Genomic DNA, 22,332 nt, shown 5'->3' with positions numbered 1-22,332 from the left:
TTGTTTGATTATACTGCACTCCGATTACGGAGCGAGTGCACGGTTGCGCGATGACGTCACCGCGCACAGTTGCGCGATGACGTCACCGCGCACAGTTGCGCGATGACGTCACCGCGCACAGTTGCGCGATGACGTCACCGCGCACAGTTGCGCGATGACGTCACCGCGCACAGTTGCGCGATGACGTCACCCATCGCTTCCACGCTCATGTTCGACGGCTGTCGTCGACACAATCTGCCATTTTAAATGTTGACCATTTAAGTTTTATTAACTTTTTTTTCTCTCTTTCTCTCCACTTACATTCACGGTAAATATATGTTAGCCTTGCTGGGGTAGCATATGTCATTGCTCTGCTCTGTTGACTTGTATTGTTACTCCGTGCGGTCTTAAATGTAGCTTGTTTCATCTCCTTGCAGGAAAGTTATAGATTCTGTGTTTCTAAGGCCTTTGGTTGGTGTTAGCGTGTAATTAAATGTATCAGTTTCCCTCTGAAATGTCAAATCATAGTCTCTAAACTATCGGCGTAAAAGCTATTTGATATTAATTTGGCTTTGTATAAAATCTGGCAGGTAGATAATTTTCTTTTTTATTGTTTACGTATGTGATGTTGAGATTTGTGTACAATGAATTTTAGGTGTATCTTTTAATTTTATTGTTTGTTGCGGTTGAACCCAAATCAAGAGCCGAATGGCTCACAGGGTGAATCCCAATAAGTTAAACTGAAACTTTGTAGGTCCAGCTCATGGTTGATTGGCCTCAAAATCTTCCGTTCTCCTATGCGTTCTTTGTAAAAATGTACGTGAAAGGAAATGAATGGGTCTGAAATTATTCAAATCGGCGTGGCTTTTGTTTTCAATCAGTGCCCTCTTCTCGAATAGAATAATTATCGAGTCGATGGCAATCGATCGATGAAAAACTGAGTTGACATGAACGGCTTGGCAAGGCCTTCATCCAGCTGTGGATCATGGCCTATAACAAACTACAGCAGCCAGCTAATCTGGATTATTTATGTAACGTATTTACAAGTTTGTCATAGGAGTAAACTACCTTGTTTTCAGGTTTGGACGTCTTAGGAAGAAAGCGGTGGTTTTATTTAGGTGATTTTGAAAAGTGTTTTGGTTTGGTCATGTTTGTTGTAGTATGGAGTTAGACTGATGGACTTAATCTAAGTTGTCCTGTGGTTGTTGTTGTTTGACTTGCATCCCACTGGGATTTGTGCACATAGTGTTGGTGTACGGTGCTTTTTCTGCAATATTTTGCTGTCTTTTCTTGGATTTTCTGTTTGCACTTAGTCATATAGTCACTTTAACATGTTTTCTTGTTCATGTTTTTGTTTATTGCGGTGGCACCCGATTCAAGAGCCGAATGGCTCACAGGGCTACATCTAATAAATTAACTTGAAACTAATCACCGGCATAGGAATGTGGAATTAACGTCGCTGATTCTGGACGCTCAAAAGGCGATATTTAGAAAGACATTCTGCGATGTCAAACAATGGTCTGTAAGGAATCCCCTGTTAACGCCTTCGGGGCCGTCCATAAATGACGTCACGCACCTAAGGGGGGGGGGGGGTCAGACATTTGTGACGAGGGGGGGGGGGTTTGAGAAATGTGACGTCACACCAAAATGCGCAACTTTAAATAAATATAGACAACACGTTCTACTTCATCTTCTTGGTTCTTTCGGTAAAGTCACGTAGAAGGGAAGTAATAAAATAATAAAAATAAAACATAATAAAACAATTCTCACGACGTTTCGGCCACAACGCAAGCAGCCGTCCTCAGGTGAAAACCAGGTCCGTCGAGGCGACAGAGTCTGAATGAAACAGCACACGAGCTTGGAGCATATATATAAAATATATATAATATATATATAAAATATATATATTATATACATGCTCCAAGCTCGTGTGCTGTTTCATTCAGACTCTGTCGCCTCGACGGACCTGGTTTTCACCTGAGGACGGCTGCTTGCGTTGATGCCGAAACGTCGTGAGAATTGTTTTATTATGTTTTATTTTTATTATTTTATTACTTCCCTTCTACGTGACTTTACCGAAAGAACCAAGAAGATGAATCCCTGCAGTCACGAAAGCTTTAAAACGTTCTACTTCATTAAATAGACTTTTTAATAAATGTTTTCTCCTACAACAGAGTGCTGCGCCACGTTAAATACGCATTGCAATGACAATAGTTTAAAGCGATTTGAAGCATGTTTTATTTGGGGGGGGGGGGGGTGTCTGACTTTTTGTGACGCCGTGTGACGAAGGGGGGGGGGTCAAGAATCGTCCAAAATCGCGTGACGTCATTTATGGACGGCCCCTTCCCAACTACTTTAATGAGGTCGCTCCGTCTGTACGTGTGTAATGACGCCAACGCAGCAACCAGTGGCCCACGGCTTCTTTCTTGGGTCTTGAAGCTCGTTCTCTGCCCACCAAACGTCTCCTGGTGCTCTCCAATTTTTATTTTATATTATTACTCGCTTTTATTTAACTCACTCTGTTGTATCCTCAAAAAAGAAATATTGTAACTAAATTTTTACACACTTCCCAATATGCTATCAACTGCAAACTTCGTATAGCTATGTCATACTGATGGCAATACTATATTTTATCATAAAAATGAAAAAAATATTTTTAAACAATCTTTTTAACGACTCTAATTGTCCACGCTCAACTCACGTTGCCTGTAAATCACCACGGCCCCTTACGTCACGGCAAGCCTCGGGGAGCCACGCCCAGGGGCAGGGGATGTGGAAGGAGGGGAGGGGCGATGGGGGAAAGGGGCAGGGGAAGGGGCAGCTCGGACAGTACATTTCATTAAAGCGTGTTTAAACATTTTTTTTTATATATATTAGGTACCAATGGTGTAAATGCTTACCCCGAGCTCTCATACTCTGATGGTGCATTGTCTTTGAGTTGTGCGCCTTTTGGCGTCATCTGGTCAAACCCATGTGAGACTAGGCTCTAAGGAAAGCTGTCTCGGGTGTGGACCAATCAACTTAAAGGACAGTGCATACATTATCAGAGTTATGTTTTTTGTTTGCATTATGACTGCAGGTATTGTGGTCTATGCAAACATGACTCCTCGTAAAAAAAGGTGTCAGTTTTGTTTCCAGATAAAAGGGTAAAAAACCAATTATTATATTATTATTACACGCTTTTATTCAACTCACTGTCTGTTGTATCCTCAACTCTGTTGTCGTATCCTCAAATATTGTAACTCAATTTTAATCCACTTCCCAATGTGTCGACTGCAAACTTGGTATGCTTATGTCATACTGATGACAATACTATATTCTGTCATTAAAAAAAAAATTAGCAATCTTTTTTACATGTTATGTTTCGGCTTGGATCTAATTGTCCACGCTCGACTCACGGCTGTAAATCACCACGGTCCCTTACGTTATGGCAAGCTTCGGGGCCACTTCCTGGAGTCGTGGAGTTCTGCCATTACTCGTACGGTACATTTCATTAAAGCTTGTTTTTTTTAAAGTATTTTTTTATATTACTTATATACCTTTTTCTCAGTTCGAATCTCTCCTCCAATCTCTTTGAGCCTCGCCTCCCGACCAAATCACTGTGGGGGCCTGTCTACTTCACGACAGTCTGTTTGACTGTGACGTTTGCTTCGGGATAAGTGGTCTGGAATTCGGCAATTACGTATGGATGTATGTTGAACTTCTTTCGCACCCTACGTAGCCAACATTGCGAATCTGAGGTCTGTAGTGCATACCTGTCAACCCCTTATCAGTGCCTACCTTATACAGACCAATTCAGACCTTATTGGTCACCCCGTGCCCTTATAAATCTCAAGGTTCATCCTACAACGTCCCATCACAAGGGAGAAACACAAATAGACAAAAAAATGTGCCCGTATTGAAACGGCTGTACACTGTATGGACCTAAAAACTCAATTTCCCTGTACAAGATTATGGAGGCTCAGAAGGTAACTTTATCACTCATAAAAAAACTTAGAAAGCCAAACATGTTAGAAAGCATTACGGAATCCCATGCATTTTCATGATTTTTCTTTTTTGTTTTATGCTTAACCTGGCTTAACAGACATGGAGAAAAAGTCAACTTTGGGCCTGGCCGCCAAGAAAATGATTCCCATCCCGAAAAAAAAGATGGCTTCAAAAGGTAGTTGTGATGTTTGACTTCGGTCATGTTTTCAATGTGTTACCATGTTGCTTATTTTTTTAATATAGATTATTTCAAGTCGATTCCAGTTTAAAGTTACTGACGTCGTTTAATTGTATTGCAGAGCCACATTTGGAAGAATGCAGGATTGGTGGGAGAGAGGAAATAGAAATAAAGGCGTATTTATCTCAATGTTTGCTGGACCCCAACGACATCTTTAAAATGTGGGATTTCACCAAAATATGTCTGATTTACAACCAATCATTGCTCCAGAGCTTCGGTGAAAAAAGGTGGGTGTACTGTAGAGTCATTTCAATGGTATATTAAAAAAAAAATCTAAATTCGTGGTCACTTACACAATGTGTAAAGTGATGCAAGGTTTGTGAACTAGAGGTTAGGCGAGGGTTAGTGGTGCCAAAAAGGTTGTCTTTTTCGTTTTGAATGTGCTCACATGGCAAATCAGATAAAAGCACTGGTTGTTTAAAGGTTCATGCAGCATTGTAAAGTTACGTCAAGCTTTTGCTGTTCTGAATCAGTTAAATAAATATGTTTTACTCTTTGGTTCTTTCGGTAAAGTCACGTAGAAAATAAAGTCAAATTATAATAGAATGCGACGTTTCGATTGCAACACAAGCAACCATCATCAAAGAATGAGAAGTGCCTGGTCAGCCAGGTGGGGTGTTGGCTGTTGTGTTGTCCGGCTTTCTGTGTTGTGTTGCATTCTGTTTCCAAGTTTACTATGTTTTTTCTCATTCATTCTTACCTGATGACGGTTGCTTGTGGTGCAATCGAAACGTCGTATTCTATTATTATTTGACATTATTTTCTACGTGACTTTACCGAAAGAACCAAAGAGTAATTCCTGCAGTCACGAAAGCTTCGAATCTAGTTTAAATATGTTTTGGCCAATTAAAATTAGTTCCACATTTTGGGCAGTATAGAGTGGTTGGCCATGGTTAAACTGGCCCCGCCATGAGAATGTGGAATTTCACCACTGGTTTTTATCCATCAAGTGAGATAAATGCCCTACCCCATTGCTCGTCCCAGTGACACTTTGACTTAATTTTTACATTTAAAACATATTTTTACCAATCTTATCCTGATTGTGTTATTAGCATCATGTCATCAAAGAAAGTATCCATTTTTATCTATTGTGCAGCAGTGGATCTCTTCGTGTTAGAGATCAGCCCACAGACGTGGATATCACAGATATCTCGCTTAAATATCTCTAAGTGACCTTTTGTTTCACAAAGTAGGGGGCAACACACTCTCCCACCCACTCTGCAACCGAGAATAATGTTTATCACATGTCAGTCAAACTAGTACTTTTTTAAAATAATTGTTAGAGCTTGAAAGTGCAGCAATAAATGTAACTCGCTTTTTGTGTAAAAAGTGATTGGTGAACAGGTTGAGACCATCAACTCATTACACTGGAGAACCTGGTTTCACAGGCAGCTGCCTGGATTGAAGCCGAGGATCTCAGTGGTGCCAGTTCAGCGCTCTGACCTCTGAGCCCTGTGGCCACCTTTGTCTTCTTTAGGCACTTTTATGTGCCAATTTTCATTTTGTAAAACATGAGTGTGAATTGGGCTAAATAAATGTCTGGAACAAAACTGTTTGATGTTACAGTCATTAAACTGTAATGAATGTTGACCAATGTATGTGTGTTTAACTTCTTTCACACTGTACATAGGTGCGGCGGAAGGATAAAAATGTAAACGCAAAGCAGTTATAAATAAATTAGTTTAAAATTTTGATTTGAAAGTGCATAGCTCGAGTGGCATAATATTGGAAAGAAGAGCGTTCCAGACTACCATAGAAACGCATCTGAAAGCACGAGATGCAGTGACCGTCTTTGTTTGATGGTTAGCCAAAAGCCGCTGCGATGATGACTGGAGTTTCTTGATGGTTTATGCTCCATGACGACATTAGCAAAGTATAGTTCATTTGTGGCAAGCACTTTTTGTGTAATCAGTACGACCTGATAATGAATTAGTTCAGTAACCGGAAGCCAATGCAGCTTATCGAGCACTGGACGGCCATGGTCGGATATTTCAGTACGCGTCACGTGCCAAAGAATTTAGTACACGCTGCAGCTTGCTAATGTTTTTGCCAGATGTCTCGTAGAGTAGTAAGTTGCAATAATCGAGCCTTGTCGATACTATGCTACACGCCACTGTGTTTGCTATGTCTTGACTCAATAGTGGCCGAATGTATCGTAGAGTCCTGATATGAAATTGCAGGACCTCAATATTTTTCACGTGGTGATCAAACGACATTCTGGTCGAGTATGGTGCCGAGGCTCTTTGGATGAGTAACCAATGTTGTTCTCTCCTTATTCATCCAGGCGTGAGATGAAATCTTTGGGAAGGCGTGGACAAGAACTCGAAGTGGGGTTTGGCTTTTTGGCTGTTAAACACGCCACCGTGGAGTCTATTTACCGGCAGGGCCTGAGCGTCAATCATTGTGACATTAAAGCTCTTGGAGACCCCTCCCAAGGAGTCTACCTCACCCGTCATATAGATATTTGTCTCAAAGTTTGCATGCAGCAAGGCTTGCTCAGAAGCACCATAGTCCTTTTCAAGGTATTGTTCTGTTAAATATCCCACAATGTAAAGAAAGGAGTCCATGAACCTTTTCCTTATATTCTTACTGTGGAAAGGGTTGTGGCTCAGTGTGTTAAGGGCAGTTTGCCTTCGGTAAAGCTAATTTAATCTTCTCAAACTGGTAGTGTTCACTGCAAAACAGCAATAGAAGAATTTGTTTCATAATCGACTTGTGAACTATAGTTTTCACTCATGCAGAGACCTTGATCTTAAACTCTAGATTAAATTTCCTAAATTCCTAAACTAATAGCCACCTCGATTTAAAGCTTTCGTGACTGCAGGGATTCATCTTCTTGGTTCTTTCGGTAAAGTCACGTAAAAGGGAAGTAATAAAATAATAAAAATAAAACATAATAAAATAATTCTCACGACGTTTCGGCCACAACGCAAGCAGCCGTCCTCAGGTGAAGAATGAAACACCACCAAGCTTGGAGCGTATATTTAAGCTGGGTTGGAGGGGGGGAGGTGGGAAGAAGAGCGCCTAGACAAAATAATTTGCATATCAAGAGGAATTTAGCATATGGAAAATGCGTAGGAGGTGGGCGGGCGGGGGTTCAAATTAATATTATGCCCGTGCATTATGCAGGATTAGCAGCATCAAAGGGAGGGGGAAGGGGGGTAGCATTAACAAAGGAAAGGAATGTTAATAGTATGTAGCTGCAGTTGCTAAACAACCACGTTAAAAACTAAAGTATAAACTACATAAACAACTAAAGTATAAACTACATAGCATCATCAGTATACTTACTATACTCTACAATAAGCTGAGTTACTAACAGTAAGTAATACATTACAATTCTACGTCGTAAAAATTATGTAATATGCTTCCATCTAAACGTTGTTCTCTTACATCACACGAGTCTACACCGTACTATATACTGCCATAGATAAACCCAACATTAAATTATATACTGTATATAATGAGTCGTGGGGGGAAACATTTATATGCTTAATACAATGTACAAAGTAATATTTAGTATCGTAATTGTATAGTAAACATAGCAGTGTGATACACATTAGGGTGGGTAGAATAATACATAGTGTTATATTAAAATGTATAAGGTGGTTTATAGCAATACAGTATATCATTTAATGTTGGGTTTGTCTATGGCAGTATATAGTACGGTGTAGACTCGTGTGATGTAAGAGAACAAAGTTTGGATGGAAGCATATTATATAATTTTTTCGACGTAGAATTGTAATGCATTACTTACTGTTAGTAACTCGGCTTATTGTAGAGTATAGTAAGTATACTGATGATGCTATGTAGTTTATACTTTAGTTGTTTATGTAGTTTATACTTTAGTTTTTTACGTGGTTTAGCAACTGCAGCTACATACTATTAACATTCCTTTCCTTTGTTAATGCTACCCCCCTTCCCCCTCCCTTTGATGCTGCTAATCCTGCATAATGCACGGGCATAATATTAATTTGAAACCCCCCCGCCCACCTCCTACGCAGTTTCCATATGCTAAATTCCTCTTGATATGCAAATAATTTTGTCTAGGCGCTCTTCTTCCCACCTCCCCCCCTCCAACCCAGCTAAAATATACGCTCCAAGCTTGGTGGTGTTTCATTCTTCACCTGAGGACGGCTGCTTGCGTTGTGGCCGAAACGTCGTGAGAATTATTTTATTATGTTTTATTTGTATTATTTTATTACTTCCCTTCTACGTGACTTTACCAAAAGAACCAAGACGATAATAGCCACCTGTGCTTGTAGACGCTATATAATATGCCAGACTTTTTACGTGTTTGCACTGCATATTACATACACCGTTAATGTTTCTGTCAAGTCGTGGACATTTTCTATTCTTGCAGCCTTTGCCCAAAATTCTTAAACGTAATTTAGAAAAATAAGTATTGGGGTCATGCTTTGTTAATGACAATAAGCAGTAATAACCAGTGTTAATAACATCTGTACATCTGAAATATATCTGTATTTTTCTCTTTGGAAGGTGCTGTATGGGAAAGTAAAATCGTTGATACCTCGGACTCAACATGACAAGCCACTTGAGCCGTCTTGCAACTATGATTGTCACATACCACAGAAGAAGCCCAAGCTCAATGAACCACTAAATCTGCAGGTCTGCTCATTGGTAAATATTCCACATTTAAGCATACAGTTTACCGCTGGGCTATCCAATTATTTAAGTGGTAGATTACACTACCGACTATCAATTGGATTACATTATTTGATTAATTGGATAACACAAAAATAGTTGGGGAAAAAACCGTTTCACCTATTTTCCCTCGTGGAAGGTGATGGTCGGGCTTGGCGATGCTGTTGGCATCATCAGCCACGTCAGACAGGGAATGCCTTGTAGGGGGTTTCCTGCCTTTGGGAGGTAGGATCTGGGGATGGCCGCCATTTAAAAATGGGCCCAATTAATCGACCACGGCAAAAGTAGTCGATTACAAGCTTTCATCACGTAAACGACTGAAGAATTTTGCTTTTAATGTTCTTTCCAATCCTTGTATATTTTTACACCTATTTCGGGTGTGTTCCCGCTTACATTCGTTGAACTGTTTTTAAGAGGTTGCCATGTGCTGCCAATTATTTAAAGTGTATGCTCTGAGACGCGACTGACTGGAAGTTTTACACACATCAAATTTGTTTTATTCATTACAATTTTAACTTTAATCAACGCATCGAAGAAATCTACCTCACATCTCGTACCTGTCTAACTAATCTGGATATAATTGCTATTCAGCCAGCCGTAGGCTGCTATGTAGGTTTTCATGGTTGCGTTGTATAGTTCTCCGATATAAGGGCTTATTGCTCTGGCAGCTTCTCCAATCATTCCATTATTTCAAAAGACAGATTTTATCCTGAGTGATGTATCAAAGAGGCATTCCTTAGATTCTATGACACATACACTTATAACGGGAATTGTTAATGAAACTTCAGGAAGGAGATGCTCCATCATGCCGAACAACACGCGCTACAACCCGAAAACACATTGAGGAACTAAGACATTTTAATCTCACTGAAAAATCCCCAGCCTTCTGTTCCCTGGCATTTTGTCAAAGCGTTTAACATGCTGAACGTTCGGAGAGGGGGCATGCAAGGTTGAATGTGAGAATTATATGATGCGTTACACAGGTTCTATTTTTTTCATCAGGTGTATCTATATGAGTATGACAGCATCATGCTGCCAGTGAAAAGGCCTCGTCAGTGCCTGCCCTATGCGGTGATAAACATGCACCGGACATTTACCTCTGCAAGAATTACTCCGCATGCTTCCCTCACTTCTTCATGGAGCCTGCCTACAGGTAGTAGCGGTTTATTTTAGGAGCGTTAACATTAACATAATATAATCATCTTTGGCCCTTTATCTAAAGCTGAATTAAAGCCCCCTTAGACCGTGTTGGTCATGGGGGTTGTTTGAATATACAGTACTTCGCCGTGATGGTCATTGTGGGTTGGTGACCAGTCCAGATACCACTCGCCACTGGTGTTATCCATTGCTGGGAATCGCAGGGCGCTAACTAGTGCCACCGCTGCACCCAGGATAATGGTAATAACGTCCTTTATTTTTATGTTTACTACCATGTACACTACATGTATGCATTGGCCTTTACTGCTACACTCCGGGGTAGGAATTTGTAATGTCAAAAACACGCAATTCTAGCATTTTCCAACAGAGGGAACTTTTTATGAGGTTTGATAAGCTGGATTGTGCGGTGTAACAAAACAGAGTTTTGATGTTCGCAATACTTTTTACTCCAAGAGTAACGACAGTAAACAGTAATGTTATGTTATGATCACACTATATATTTATACTGTAATTTGGTTAGATTTTATTTACGTATTACCTTTGAAATAGTATGCATCAATATGAATGCAAATGTGTGCTAATTTTTTCCTTCACCCTCCTGCAGAAGATTTGTGGTTCATATTTAAAATAATTTACAGTGCATTTTCTTACTTTAGTTTACTTGTGAACGCGCTTTATTGGTAAGGTTTTTATTCATTTTGTTTCTTTCAGTGCTGGATCATACCAATGGTTTAACTGTTGCAACACGTATTGGAAAGAGTATGTATGCCACAGTGGTGTACAGTGCTGCGAGAGGAAAGGGAGAGCCGCGAGCCCAGAATGGAGAGGGTATCGACGTGTCAAGAGACCCACGGCAGCAGCAGAGAGTAGCTGTGTGTCAGATCTCTGTGGACACGGAGAGTCCTTATCAGGCAGAAACAAATCCCAAGCGCCGTTGTCTCAACACGCAAATTCAGGGTGCGTTGAATTCCGCACAATCGGCGGTTACAGATTTGTTACAGACGTCGTCGTCTGCACGAGCCACATTCTCCAAAATGTCGGACCATCAAGCAAGCGAACCAGGTTTCAGTCGGAATGACAACACTTTGGACGAGAACGATGCAAGTGGTGAAATTATTGTGATGAGGCCGTTGAACAAATACGGCAGCTTTGAAATTCCTCAGTCTGAGACATCCCTTAGAGAGGATCTGCAGATGCTCAAGGAGCCTGCAAGTGCAAATAACATGAATGTGAAACACAGCCAACAAAGTGCAACCTCACAGTTTAATAACCAGTCAAGAGGTGGATCAAACTACGTGGATTGTTGTGCGGATTACCTGAACGTTCATGATGACAGCTCTGGATTGAGCGATATATCATTAAATAATAACTCGCTTTCCCAACACACAGAGTCACCTTTGTCACAGCCATATTCACCTCCAGAGCTAGATTTAAGGGACCAAGTCCCTTCAATTGAACATGACTCCTGGGAAGATTTAGCACCTTCCGATAATGACCAATGCACATCACTAAATGTGCATTATCCCAATACTGTAGAAAACATCTGCAAATCTGATATTCAGTTAGGATTTGGCCCAAAGAAAGAGTACGTATTTAATTTGTCAAATGTGTTGCTTAATGCCAATGCAACAGTCAGACCACTGGAACTCAATCAGATGATGGATTCATGTGAGAAGCTTCTGTCACTTTTTGTGGGAGACCTTCAGGAGAGTCTGGGTGAACCTCTCAGGAATGTTTTCATGTCAGCTCCATTGTTGCAAAGGTTTGGTCTGAGAGAGACTTGTCCCTCAGTTCTCCTAGAAGGTTCTGCATTGGAGACATACGTGGAGCTGCAGATGCTCTTAGAGACAACTCATTACATACAGAATCGATTAAACTTCCTGAAGGGTCTGCCGAGATTCCGCACCTTGTTGTGGTACGAAACATCACTTGGGATGGAGTCACTTGAGTGCCATTTTGCCGGAACCTTGATCAACTGCCACGAACTTTCCAAGTTAAAAAAAGAGGTAGGTTTGAAGCATTTTTTTCCTTTTTACTTGGATAATGTATGTTGAATATTTTATTTCCATCAAGCAAACTCTGCACTGGAAGTTGTTGGTTATTGCCAGCAAATTCAAACATTTTAAACAAATGCTGCTGAATTTAAATGTTATTGCCAAAAGCAATCCATAATGTTAGACCGTGGTGGGCAGCAGAGGGCAGTACCGTACTTCTCCCATATTTATACCATCACAAACCCGTGCTGACGAGCACAGTGAAGTATGTTTTTTTGTTGAACACCTTTCACACCGTACGTAGCCAACCGTGCCAATCGGAAGTATGGTCCTATAACACCCGCGATCCGCCATGCCATGCTGAGTGTCATTAACAACAAAGGGCTATAGAGGTACACATACCTATGTCCTCAATAGGGACACTTTTATGGAAATGCCCTCTTCCTGCAAAGGCATGGTCATTGATATGCAAGGCAATGTTATTGCTCTCCTGCAGACCCACGCGGCCCGCGCGAGGTTGAGCAGGTGTACGGCGAACCATTATGTGCTGCTGAAGTGCAATGCGGAGAGCTTGGAGTACGAACACTTGGAGACGCGGAGACTAAAGTTCTCCATCCTGCCGCATCCGCCACAGTCGGGGATGGTGAACCTGGGAAACTCGGTTGAGGAGCTGGAGGCCCAACGCAAGTGCACTCAGCACTTGCTCGGGAAGCTGTTTTATGCTCCCGCCACGGACCGAAGCGTCGAAAAGATTGAACATCTCAATATAATTTTAAGCACCATCAAACGAAAGCAGCAGTGGCTCAAGAGCAACCAATACACGGCTCTTGACCCTAAGCAGGTATGATCAGATTATTTCGATTATTTTGCTGTTATAAATTTCCACATGATAAGCCACTTTGTTGAGCTATCATTTGTGGCCAGGTCGCTTCTGAATAAAAGCTCATAGATCAGTGGGCTTTACCTGGTAAGAGAAAAAAAAAAGTTTTTTTTATTTGTATATATTTTTTAAAGTGATTTTATATTGTAGTGTTCTGATCTGCCCCTACTGGACATCTGTGAAAAAGAGCTTTATAGCTCATCGGATTCCTCCAGTATAAATAAATAATATGATTATGATTCTGATGTGCTCAATAATGTTTTGCCCACATCTTCAAAAAGCTGTCCCCCTATGGGCCTTCATGAATTACATAAGTTCAGTTTGAAAATAAATGGGTCACCTTAAAGTTTTGTTGCATTTTTTTTTGCTAGATCAGCAAGTTTGGTATGGAACATCTTGAGTGGAATGCAGCCAAGATGCTTGTCTGTCAAGAGCTGAAGGCCAAAGAGCCATTTGACAAGAAGGACTCTCAAGAGATATTCTCTGAAGTCAAAGAAAGGCTGAGGAAGATGACGGCAAATGATGTGGTGCCAGATGTACGAGCTGCAGTTGAAGACGCGAAGGACTGGCATAAGTTTGTACAGAGCTTTTCCTTCCCACGGACAATTTCCATATCTATCCAAACGCCCATATTAGACAACGGAAGTGGACATTGCAGTGTGGTGGCTCTACCAGGCAGTGAGGGAAACACAGCCCCTAAGTCACTACCTTCAGCTGAGCCTCATGGGAGTGGCAGCGGAAACAACATGGAACAGGTGGCCGCAGCAGCGTTGACGTCCCGTCAGCAGATGCAAAGTACCAAGCACTCGAATGGATCAAGCAGGCACAGGGAGGAGTACAATGCGAATGAGTATCCAGAAGAATTACCCACCAAGAAAACTAGATTTAGCTTTGATAGTGAAATTCATGGAGTGGGTCTACATGCAGGCAGCAGTGATGTTGCTTTGTTGGAGGAACAGCCTTGTGTTAAGACAAGGAATGTGGAAAATGCTACTGTGGAGACTCACGCTCAGATACAAGTTTTTGAATGTCCAACACTTGTAAGTGTTTGGTTATGTATTTCAGCATTTGTCAAATGAATTTGAACTCTTCATTGGCATACTGAACAAGAACACGTTTGTAACTCTTGTCAACATTTTTTGGCAGGTTTTACAAACTGATGATGCTAACCTACAGATGTAAGTATTCCTTCAACATCCAGTTCATTACGAATTGCAGGCACCATTAAATATAATGGTTCAATAAAGTAAAAATGTCTCTCAGGTCAAATGAGCAATCAGGTGATGGTCATTGACATCAGTGGTCTTGAGGCAGTGGTGGAAATTTTACATTCCTAAGGTGGAGGCCATCATCTTCTTAGGAAAATGACTTACCTTTTCAAAAGAGTTACTAATTTTAGGTACCCAAAGGTATGATGATGGGCTAAATTGACACCTCACTTGAGCTCACAAACTTGTGATTTAGTTGAATACTCTATAATAGTAATTTACAGCACTATGTCAATCTACTGCAGGTCACGGGGGTAGTTTGACCAAACTTCACCACGTCGGCCAGTGCAGTTGGTCAAGGGGGGCAATCCCAGAACCATTTAAAATATTCTCAACTGGTGTTAGCCGTGGCCGAGAATATAACTTAGGTCGCTGCGTTCACAACACAGTGCCCTAACCGCCGTACAACTGCTCCATCTGTGTAGTGAGCGAATTCCGAGACACGTCGTATAGAAGGCTTCTTATTTATTCTCACACTTTAAGCACAACACTGGGCGATACATCTATGCAACGTTCTACGTAGCTACACATAGCCGACGCTTCTACACAACCCCATCGTCGGCGTCCAACTACACAGCTGTCTGACTAGCGCAGCGACGGCGACGATGAGAGCCTTGCAGAAGATCGGCCACGTGGCTGGACGACGAAGAGAGATGACGGCGAGCGGCGAAGCAGCCAGGACCCGCAACAGCACCGAACCTCTGGTATAAGGGGGACCGAACCTTTGGTTATACGCCCCAGCGCGGCCAAGCCCCGCCTCTGGCCACGCCCCCTTCCAGAACCTGCAAACAGGCTCCCGGAGCCTCCCGACTGACCCCGCCTTTCACCTTTACCCCAGATATGCCCCCCTCATAATTAGGCATTACGTAATATACCCATAACCGCGATTACCCTTCAGGTCGACAGGTGGCACCCTGTCATTATGCGTGTACTCCAACTACATTGCAGTATAGAAAACCAGAGGTATGGTTAGACATCAGGTATGGCAAGGAGCACATGTACAAGATGCGCACTCGTGACAGTAACAGTTTATCACAAGTAGGACATCGTAACAGCATTCACTCGCTGCCTGTTCAACACAAGATTACAGTGCTGCTAGACAAGATCGATGATCAATCCACGACACTGCGGGAGTGTTTAATTCCCCAAAACACCCGCAGATGATGTGCAAAATTGTTGTGCCGAGTGCAAAACCATCAATTGTCAATACTTAATAGGCCCAGCCTGAAATCTTGGCCAGACTTCAGTGGATTAATTCTCACTGCCACATAGCATGTGATAGAGGCATGTACTAATGGAAATATGAAATTGTTGATGACTTTTGGTCCAGACTGAGACAACAGGAGGGTGAGCAGGATGAAAAATATGAAGATAAGATGCCAGGAAATGGCGTACACACAACAGTGGATCAGGCTGAAGTGAACTTTGCACCAGCCGATCCAGGTTGGGATGGAGAGGATTGCAGTACACAGATACAGGTAATAGTAATATTTCAAGCTGATTACCGATTATATATTCAATTACTTGATAAATTGGATGACCCAAAAATAGTTGGGAAAAAGTCTCACCGCTTTTCCTATGTGTGCTGTTGGATGGGAGGTGATAGGTGGGGCTTGGTGACATCGGCATTAGCCACGCCACTGGCCTTTGCTTGCAGGGCGTTTCCCGCCATCAGGTGGCAGAATGTGAGAGTGGCCATCGTTTATAAAGGGGCCCGAGAAATCGACGACTTTTCAGTTGATTAATTGAATCGACTTTTTTTCCCTATCTCTAGTGATCATGATAATAGTCAATGTATTGAGCAAAGTCTCAGCAAGTCTTGAGACCTCTTCAGGGAGGTCCTACATTGAGGATTTTTGGCCAATTCCATGAGCTTTTTTCATATTGGAGGAAACTAGCGTACCCAAAGTGAACCCATGCTTACGCGGGAATTACTCTGGTAATGCGTTAAATATATTGGTAAGCAACTTACTTTCTGGACTGCCATTTATTGGGCACTTCACGTTCCAGAAGTTTGATATCACAAGCTGATCTCAGCGTGATGCATTGGCATATAATAATGCATTGTTTCTTTTATCGATATTGATTCTTGTGCTCATGGTACATTGATCAGATCATACCTTTGAGAATGTTATGCAAATTTTATGCAAAGAGACTCAAATCTATTCAAGCTGAAGGAGTGAACATAGTACAAATAAGGAAAAAGAAATATAATTCAACAAGATGGTAAAAACCACGAAATTGTATTCCTATATTAAATCGAGATTGCAAATTGTAACAATTCATATCACTGAGTAATTCATTATTGCATGCCTAATCAGCCCACCATTATAATTTTATTGAAAGATCAGTACGATGTAGATGCTCACCCCGAGCCCTCATTACTTTGATAGTGCATTGTCTTTGAGCTGTACGCCTTTTGGCGTCCTCTGGTTGAGCACCAATTGAGACGAGGCTAAAAGAAAGCTGTCTTTGGTGTGGACCAATCAGTTTCAAGGACAATGCATATATTATCAGAGTGTGTTTTTTGTTTGCATTTTGACCTCAAGTATTGTGGTTAATGCAGACATGAATCCTTGTAAAAAGGTTTCAGTTTTGTTGCCATAAAAAAGGGGAAAAACCCTATTATTGTATTAGATCAGTATTTGTTTTACATTATTTAAGGGTCATGCAAACCAGTTACAACATATACGGATTGAAAAAAACGATTCTTGCGTGCATGATTCTGTGAATGCAGCATGCGCCTTAGAATCAATTGGAATTGATGAATTAATGCATCATTACATGTCTGTTCATTGATGAACACCTCGTAGACTGCTCTGCCTTGAAGAAAATCATAAAATAAATCTGGCCGATACTACACAGAAACATGTATTCCCTTCACGTGAGCCTCAATCACTCTTAGCACAACCGCAATAACTTCCCCTTTCACCCATGCAGACCACTAGGCCCCCATTTTACCACCGGTTGTAATACCTCATACTGGGCTACACCCAATGAAGTGCAAAACCAAATTGTTAACCACAGATCATGTTGGTGCCATCTATTACGATCAGGCCAAAGTGGCTATGCCCATTAACCTCCTTTGGCTGTTTGCAAAAATGAAAACACCCTTAATGGAATGTTTGCAATTTGTTATATATATTTTTTACAAACTTTGTTTCGAACATACCCCAGGCAGGTCATTGTGTTATATACATACCATGGGCACGAGAATAATAAAGTTTAGATGAAAAATGTGCACTGGACGGTATATAAGTTTGTTATTTTAAAGTGGTGTCCAATAAAGACACGGGTATTTGAGGTATCGTATGGTATTTTATGCAACGGGCAACTGAAGCCCTCACAATTCTAATATGCATGCATTATTCATTTGTGCTTCAGGAGCATCAGAGCAATCCCCAGCCGATAAGTACAGAGTCGTGTACCGAGAGTGTCTTTGAGGTCTGGGACACACCAGAGTGGTTTCCAGCAAGGTGAGATGGGATTTGATTTACACTGGGTAGACCACACTGCTGGGTCTACGCCTCAGCCAGGATAATTTGTAATTTGATGCAGCAAATCTGGCTGTGACGGTCCCACCTGATGACGGAGACTTGTGTTGCCTCCGAAACGTCGTGATTTTTATTATTTAATTTTAATTTCATTTTTTACCTACGTGACTTTACCGAAATAACTAAGAGTATGAATCCTTGCAGTCATGAAAGCTTCAAATCTAGAATATTGCGTTTGAGACATTAATATTGTTACTTGAAATGCAAACAACGTGATTGTATGTTTGTGTACCACACCTGTACAAGCAGTCAGAAACAGCATTGGCATGAGATCCAGAATCACGAGCAGGTGTTATCATCCAAGCAGTTCTCATTCAAACACCATCAGTTTGATGGTGTCGGTCTGGTTACCAATGACTTCACACGAAACAAAAAACACTGCGTCAAAAAATGCTTTTACACTTTGGCTAGATTTCAGCTCTGAGAATTAACAAATATAAATGTGACTGCCCTGCGACACGAGTCTTCTCTGTGTAGCAGGATGGATAAGAGAATCAATTTTGTCATAACTCCTTCCACTGACCGTTGCATAACATGGGATAATGCACTTTTCTGTGAGAGTTCAGAATGGATTCTTCATCTCACAATTTGATGCCACCCACAGCACAATCGGGATAAAATTGTGGAAAAAGACAACAAATTTGACTGTTTGTGACAGGTAGCACCTGTAAGTTGCCAAACTGGAATTCTCTGCTCTTGCCCAAATGCCCTTTTCCCAGTTGGCTTGAATGTGCCCAGGGACATGTGGTGAAAGGCAAAGCATAAAGTTTTTTTATTTGATTATACAAGTATGTCGGCCTTGAATTAGAGAATATATATATAAAATGGCAGGAAGGTATAAGTGTCTTTCAACAAAATGTTCAAATAAAATTCCACAGATTTGGAATAAAGGCATTCTAGGTTATGATATCCAAACAATATTACTGCAATGGGTCCCACACATTGCATCATATGCAAATGTGTTTATTTTCCCTTTTAATATGAAACACATTTGATACAAAAAAGTTACAATAAATGATTATCTTTTATTCATCTTTTATTGGTATTAACCCTTTGTATTTTTAAGGCCAAGAAAAATATTTTTGTTCAAACCAATAACACTTTTGTAAATGTGTTTTGTTATTTCAGATGCAGACAAACCATGAAGAATTGATTGAAATAAATTCGTGTTTTTTGGTAGGGAATAGGAAAAATATTGTATGGTTTAAATCGAGAGTTGTAAATGTGGCAAGGTTTTATTGGAAAGCATGAATGTTATTCATTTTACTAACACACGCATAAAATTGATGGTGTTTATTACTTGCCCACCATGTGTGTGACTTCACAAGGACTACGATGGCACACACAGGTGCAATATTTAACTGCAGAGCATTCCTCTGTTTTCAGGGCTTGTTTAGCCATGGAGAGCTGCTTTTGATCTCTCAGCACCTACCGCTTGGTATTTTGCTCTTCCACACAAAAAAGGTCATACCATTTGTAAGCATTAGCCTTCACCTAAAGCCTCTTCTCGACAGCCAGATGATGGGATAAGTTGTCTCCTTCTGATGTTTGACCTCTGTAACAGCAGCACCCAGTCATATAATTGTTGCTATGTCATTAAGAATAGAACAAATGTACGCACAATACCATTTTTAGGCATGATTCTAATACATGCATGTATGTGGTTTTCCAAATTTGCTAATGATGGTATGGTTTGTGTCTTACTATCATGGATGCTGGATGCATGGGTTTCAATGAGTGAGTTGAAACAAAAAAATTTAAGATTTGCATTCGCTGTGGTGCCTTATAACAGAAAACCGAAAACAATTCCATTCTGGCGTAAGAGATGAATGTCAACGTCGAGGTCTGCTGGCCATGGGAGGGTTTTAGGGGAGTGTTTGTGCAGTTTTGCCATTGAAGGAGGCAGAGGTTGCAGTGGCTCACGATGATCCATAGTTTGGGTTGCATGGCCACTTTTGTGCTGTGGCTTGTCTTTAATTTTACATTCATGAAGGAGGTGTGTGCATCGGTTTGTTGATGTTCTGATGCGGTTGATGGTTACACCAAGGTCTTGAAGGAATGGCAAAGCCAGCAGGTGCGATGTTTGGGTCTCGAAATTATGTGTTTATTCTGGACGTCCGCATTCTCCCGTATCTGGGTGAGATTCTAGGATGGTGGCAACACGATCCCAGAAGGAGGATCGGGACTTGAGTCTTCAGCAAGGTATATTGCTGAAGCCTTGGTTGGTGAGTAGGTTGTCATTGGCAGGAAAACATATACATTCCCCCTTGCAGTATGCATCTCAGCGGATATTTGGTGGCAAAATGTTCACCAGAACAGGGAGTCAGGATATTTATTTTGGTTTCGGTGTTGCGGTTATTATGCACATTGTGTTATATAATTCTGCATCTAGCAGTGTTATGTATGAGCTCCCAGACCAGACGAGAGCACAATGTACTACCACTGAGTGGATCAGTGATAGAGAACGGTAGTGTGCAGCACATGAGCTGAGGCGCTCCAGGTCGTTCCTGCATTATTTCTGTAGCAGATCTGTTTTATACTCTTTGGTTCTTTCGGTAAAGTCACGTAAATGAAAAATAAAAATAATAAAAATGAAAATAACTAAATTAAATCACGTAATTTTGCTGTTGCTGTTCCACCTGATGACGGAAGCTTGTGTTGCCTCCGAAACGTCGTGATTTAATTTAGTTATTTTCATTTTATTATTTTTATAATTTTTCATCTACGTGACTTTACCGAAAGAACCAAAGAGTATGGATCCTCGCAGTCACGAAAACTTCAAATCTAGAATTAATTTATTTGGGGCTTAAAGGTCATACTTCTGTCCATGATAATCCATAGATATCTTGGGAGTGGGGTCACAGTGCCCTGGGCTACCACAGGAGGACAGATCAAGAGTGATATCTGCTGCATGATTGTTCAGGTTATTGAAATACAGTGATACCTCGGTTCACGAACTTAATTCGTGAATTGACTCTGGTCGCGAACCGAATTGGTCGTGAACCGAGGCACATTTTCCCATAGGGTTCAATGTAAATCCGGTTAATCCGTTCTGACCTTTTTTTTTGGTTTTTGAAGCACAAAAATATGAAACAAATTACAATACACATTAGTACTGTACAGTATAGTAATGTATAAAGAGAGAACACTAACATTGCTTGAGATGACTTCAGTAAGCACTCAAACGGGTGAACTGTACAATACAGTAAGTACAGTATTGTACAGTACAGGAGTACAGTACTGTATGTGCTAAAAAGCACACCAAAAAGCAAAAAGTCACTGAAAGTGTCTTCACAGTACTCACAGTACTTCTTTCTGTGTCTCTTCTTCTCTCCACGATCTTCCTACAGGAAGTCACGACCATGTGACAGCCTGGAAATAGCATTAAAATGGCCGCGGCTCCTGTTCGTGAACCGAAGCGGAGTTCGTGAACCGGAGCATATTTTTATGAACTTTTCTGTCCGTGAACAGAAGCGTTCGTGAACCGAGGTATCACTGTAATTTGGTCAGAGTCACCAGCGACGGAAATCTGCCTCCAATAAAGTTAGGTCAGCTGTCAAGAGTATCAGCAATAATCTCGAGGTTTGTTCCCTATGCACCAAGGTCCAAGTCCTCTACATATATGAACTTGCAAGATGACGTACAGGGAAGATCACTTATATGATAAATAGTGATGGCAAGAGGAACGATCTTTGAGGAAGGCCATTCAGTATTCCACTACAGCTGTTTTTTACCAGTGAGGTGTCCCCTAAAAGTACGGTTGCTGAGCATCCCATCTATTCGTTGAACGCCATATCATGAATTTGGCCAACTTCATCAGCAGGCCATGATGCCAAACAGTGTCATAGGCAGCAGAGAGGTCAACTGTTGCTGTGCTAGTTTTCTGTTGATGCTGGAAACCGGCTTCCATTAGGGCGGTGAAGGCAATGATCCGTGGACACCAGCAGCTATGGCCAGTTCGAAATCCGGCTTGTTTGGGAGGCAATGGTACAGGCTGATGTTTCGGGGCAATGCTCCAACGCAGTGAAACTGACTGAAACAGCCTATTTGTGTTTTGTTACTAGGAAGTATTAACCGTGAATGTGGTGGTGGTTATTGTTTGTACTTAATGAGTTGGCATTATCCTTTAGATTATGATAAAAGAGCACGCAGAACCAAGCAAGTATGTTTGGTTTTTTGCCACTTCCGATCGTGTTGGGCAGCGCAGGCACATGCTGGTAAAAGTGATTGCCTCTCCTATCTTGTAATTGTTGAATATAAAAATTGTGAATTGTATCTGGAGAATGTGAAACATTAGCAGGATGTTATTTTCAAACCTCTGCCACTATGTGGCTACGTTACTCATGGTAAGTGAGTAATCTGCTTTAGTGGCCCAACATTACATGTTAACCGTTCGTATGGAAATCAGCTATGAGCTTGTCAAAGTTACAGATGAACGGCTACGATCACAATGGCTAGAACCGGACTGCTCGTGTAGGTGTACCACTGCAGGTTACGCTGCTATTGCTGCAACGGAACATGCTTTGGAATGGGAAAATCCAGCTTTCCCAAAATAATATTATATGCTACATGATGCCATACACATGTGTGGTTGCTGATTGACCTATCA

The 22,332-nt window shown here is 41.3% G+C and overlaps 2 protein-coding genes across 2 annotated transcripts; both read left to right on the top strand.

Moving 5' to 3' along the window:
- The first annotated feature begins 219 nt into the window (after positions 1-219).
- On the top strand, positions 220-10,026 carry LOC133347948 (protein TASOR-like). The gene is made up of 6 exons (XM_061560713.1): positions 220-307; positions 4,064-4,141; positions 4,266-4,431; positions 6,489-6,726; positions 8,705-8,833; positions 9,976-10,026. The coding sequence occupies exons 2-6, from the start codon at positions 4,066-4,068 to the stop codon at positions 10,024-10,026; spliced, it is 660 nt and encodes a 219-aa protein (XP_061416697.1). The 5' UTR covers positions 220-307; positions 4,064-4,065.
- Positions 10,027-10,802: 776 nt separating this feature from the next.
- Positions 10,803-22,296, top strand: LOC133347397 (uncharacterized). The gene is made up of 7 exons (XM_061559642.1): positions 10,803-12,033; positions 12,518-12,862; positions 13,273-13,941; positions 14,048-14,079; positions 15,500-15,647; positions 17,554-17,645; positions 18,852-22,296. Exons 1-7 carry the CDS (start codon positions 11,062-11,064, stop codon positions 18,874-18,876), a joined length of 2,283 nt encoding a protein of 760 aa, XP_061415626.1. The 5' UTR covers positions 10,803-11,061; the 3' UTR covers positions 18,877-22,296.
- Positions 22,297-22,332: the final 36 nt, after the last annotated feature.

Source organism: Lethenteron reissneri, chromosome 26, assembly GCF_015708825.2.
Source record: "Lethenteron reissneri isolate LAM-NWPU_2019-01 chromosome 26, ASM1570882v1, whole genome shotgun sequence".
Classification (NCBI taxonomy): Eukaryota; Metazoa; Chordata; class Hyperoartia; order Petromyzontiformes; family Petromyzontidae; genus Lethenteron; species Lethenteron reissneri.
This window is presented reverse-complemented; position numbering and strand designations above follow the sequence as displayed.

Bases quoted from the DNA above. Each gene is read 5' to 3' on its own strand.
- LOC133347948 (XM_061560713.1), top strand. From the start codon at position 4,066: ATGGAGAAAAAGTCAACTTTGGGCCTGGCCGCCAAGAAAATGATTCCC. The intron at 4,142-4,265 runs GTAGTTGTGATG...ATTGTATTGCAG, and splicing joins AAAAAAGATGGCTTCAAAAG to AGCCACATTTGGAAGAATGC. The intron at 6,727-8,704 runs GTATTGTTCTGT...TCTCTTTGGAAG, and splicing joins GCACCATAGTCCTTTTCAAG to GTGCTGTATGGGAAAGTAAA.
- LOC133347397 (XM_061559642.1), top strand. From the start codon at position 11,062: ATGTCGGACCATCAAGCAAGCGAACCAGGTTTCAGTCGGAATGACAAC. The intron at 13,942-14,047 runs GTAAGTGTTTGG...ATTTTTTGGCAG, and splicing joins TTTTTGAATGTCCAACACTT to GTTTTACAAACTGATGATGC. The intron at 17,646-18,851 runs GTGAGATGGGAT...TTGTTATTTCAG, and splicing joins CCAGAGTGGTTTCCAGCAAG to ATGCAGACAAACCATGAAGA.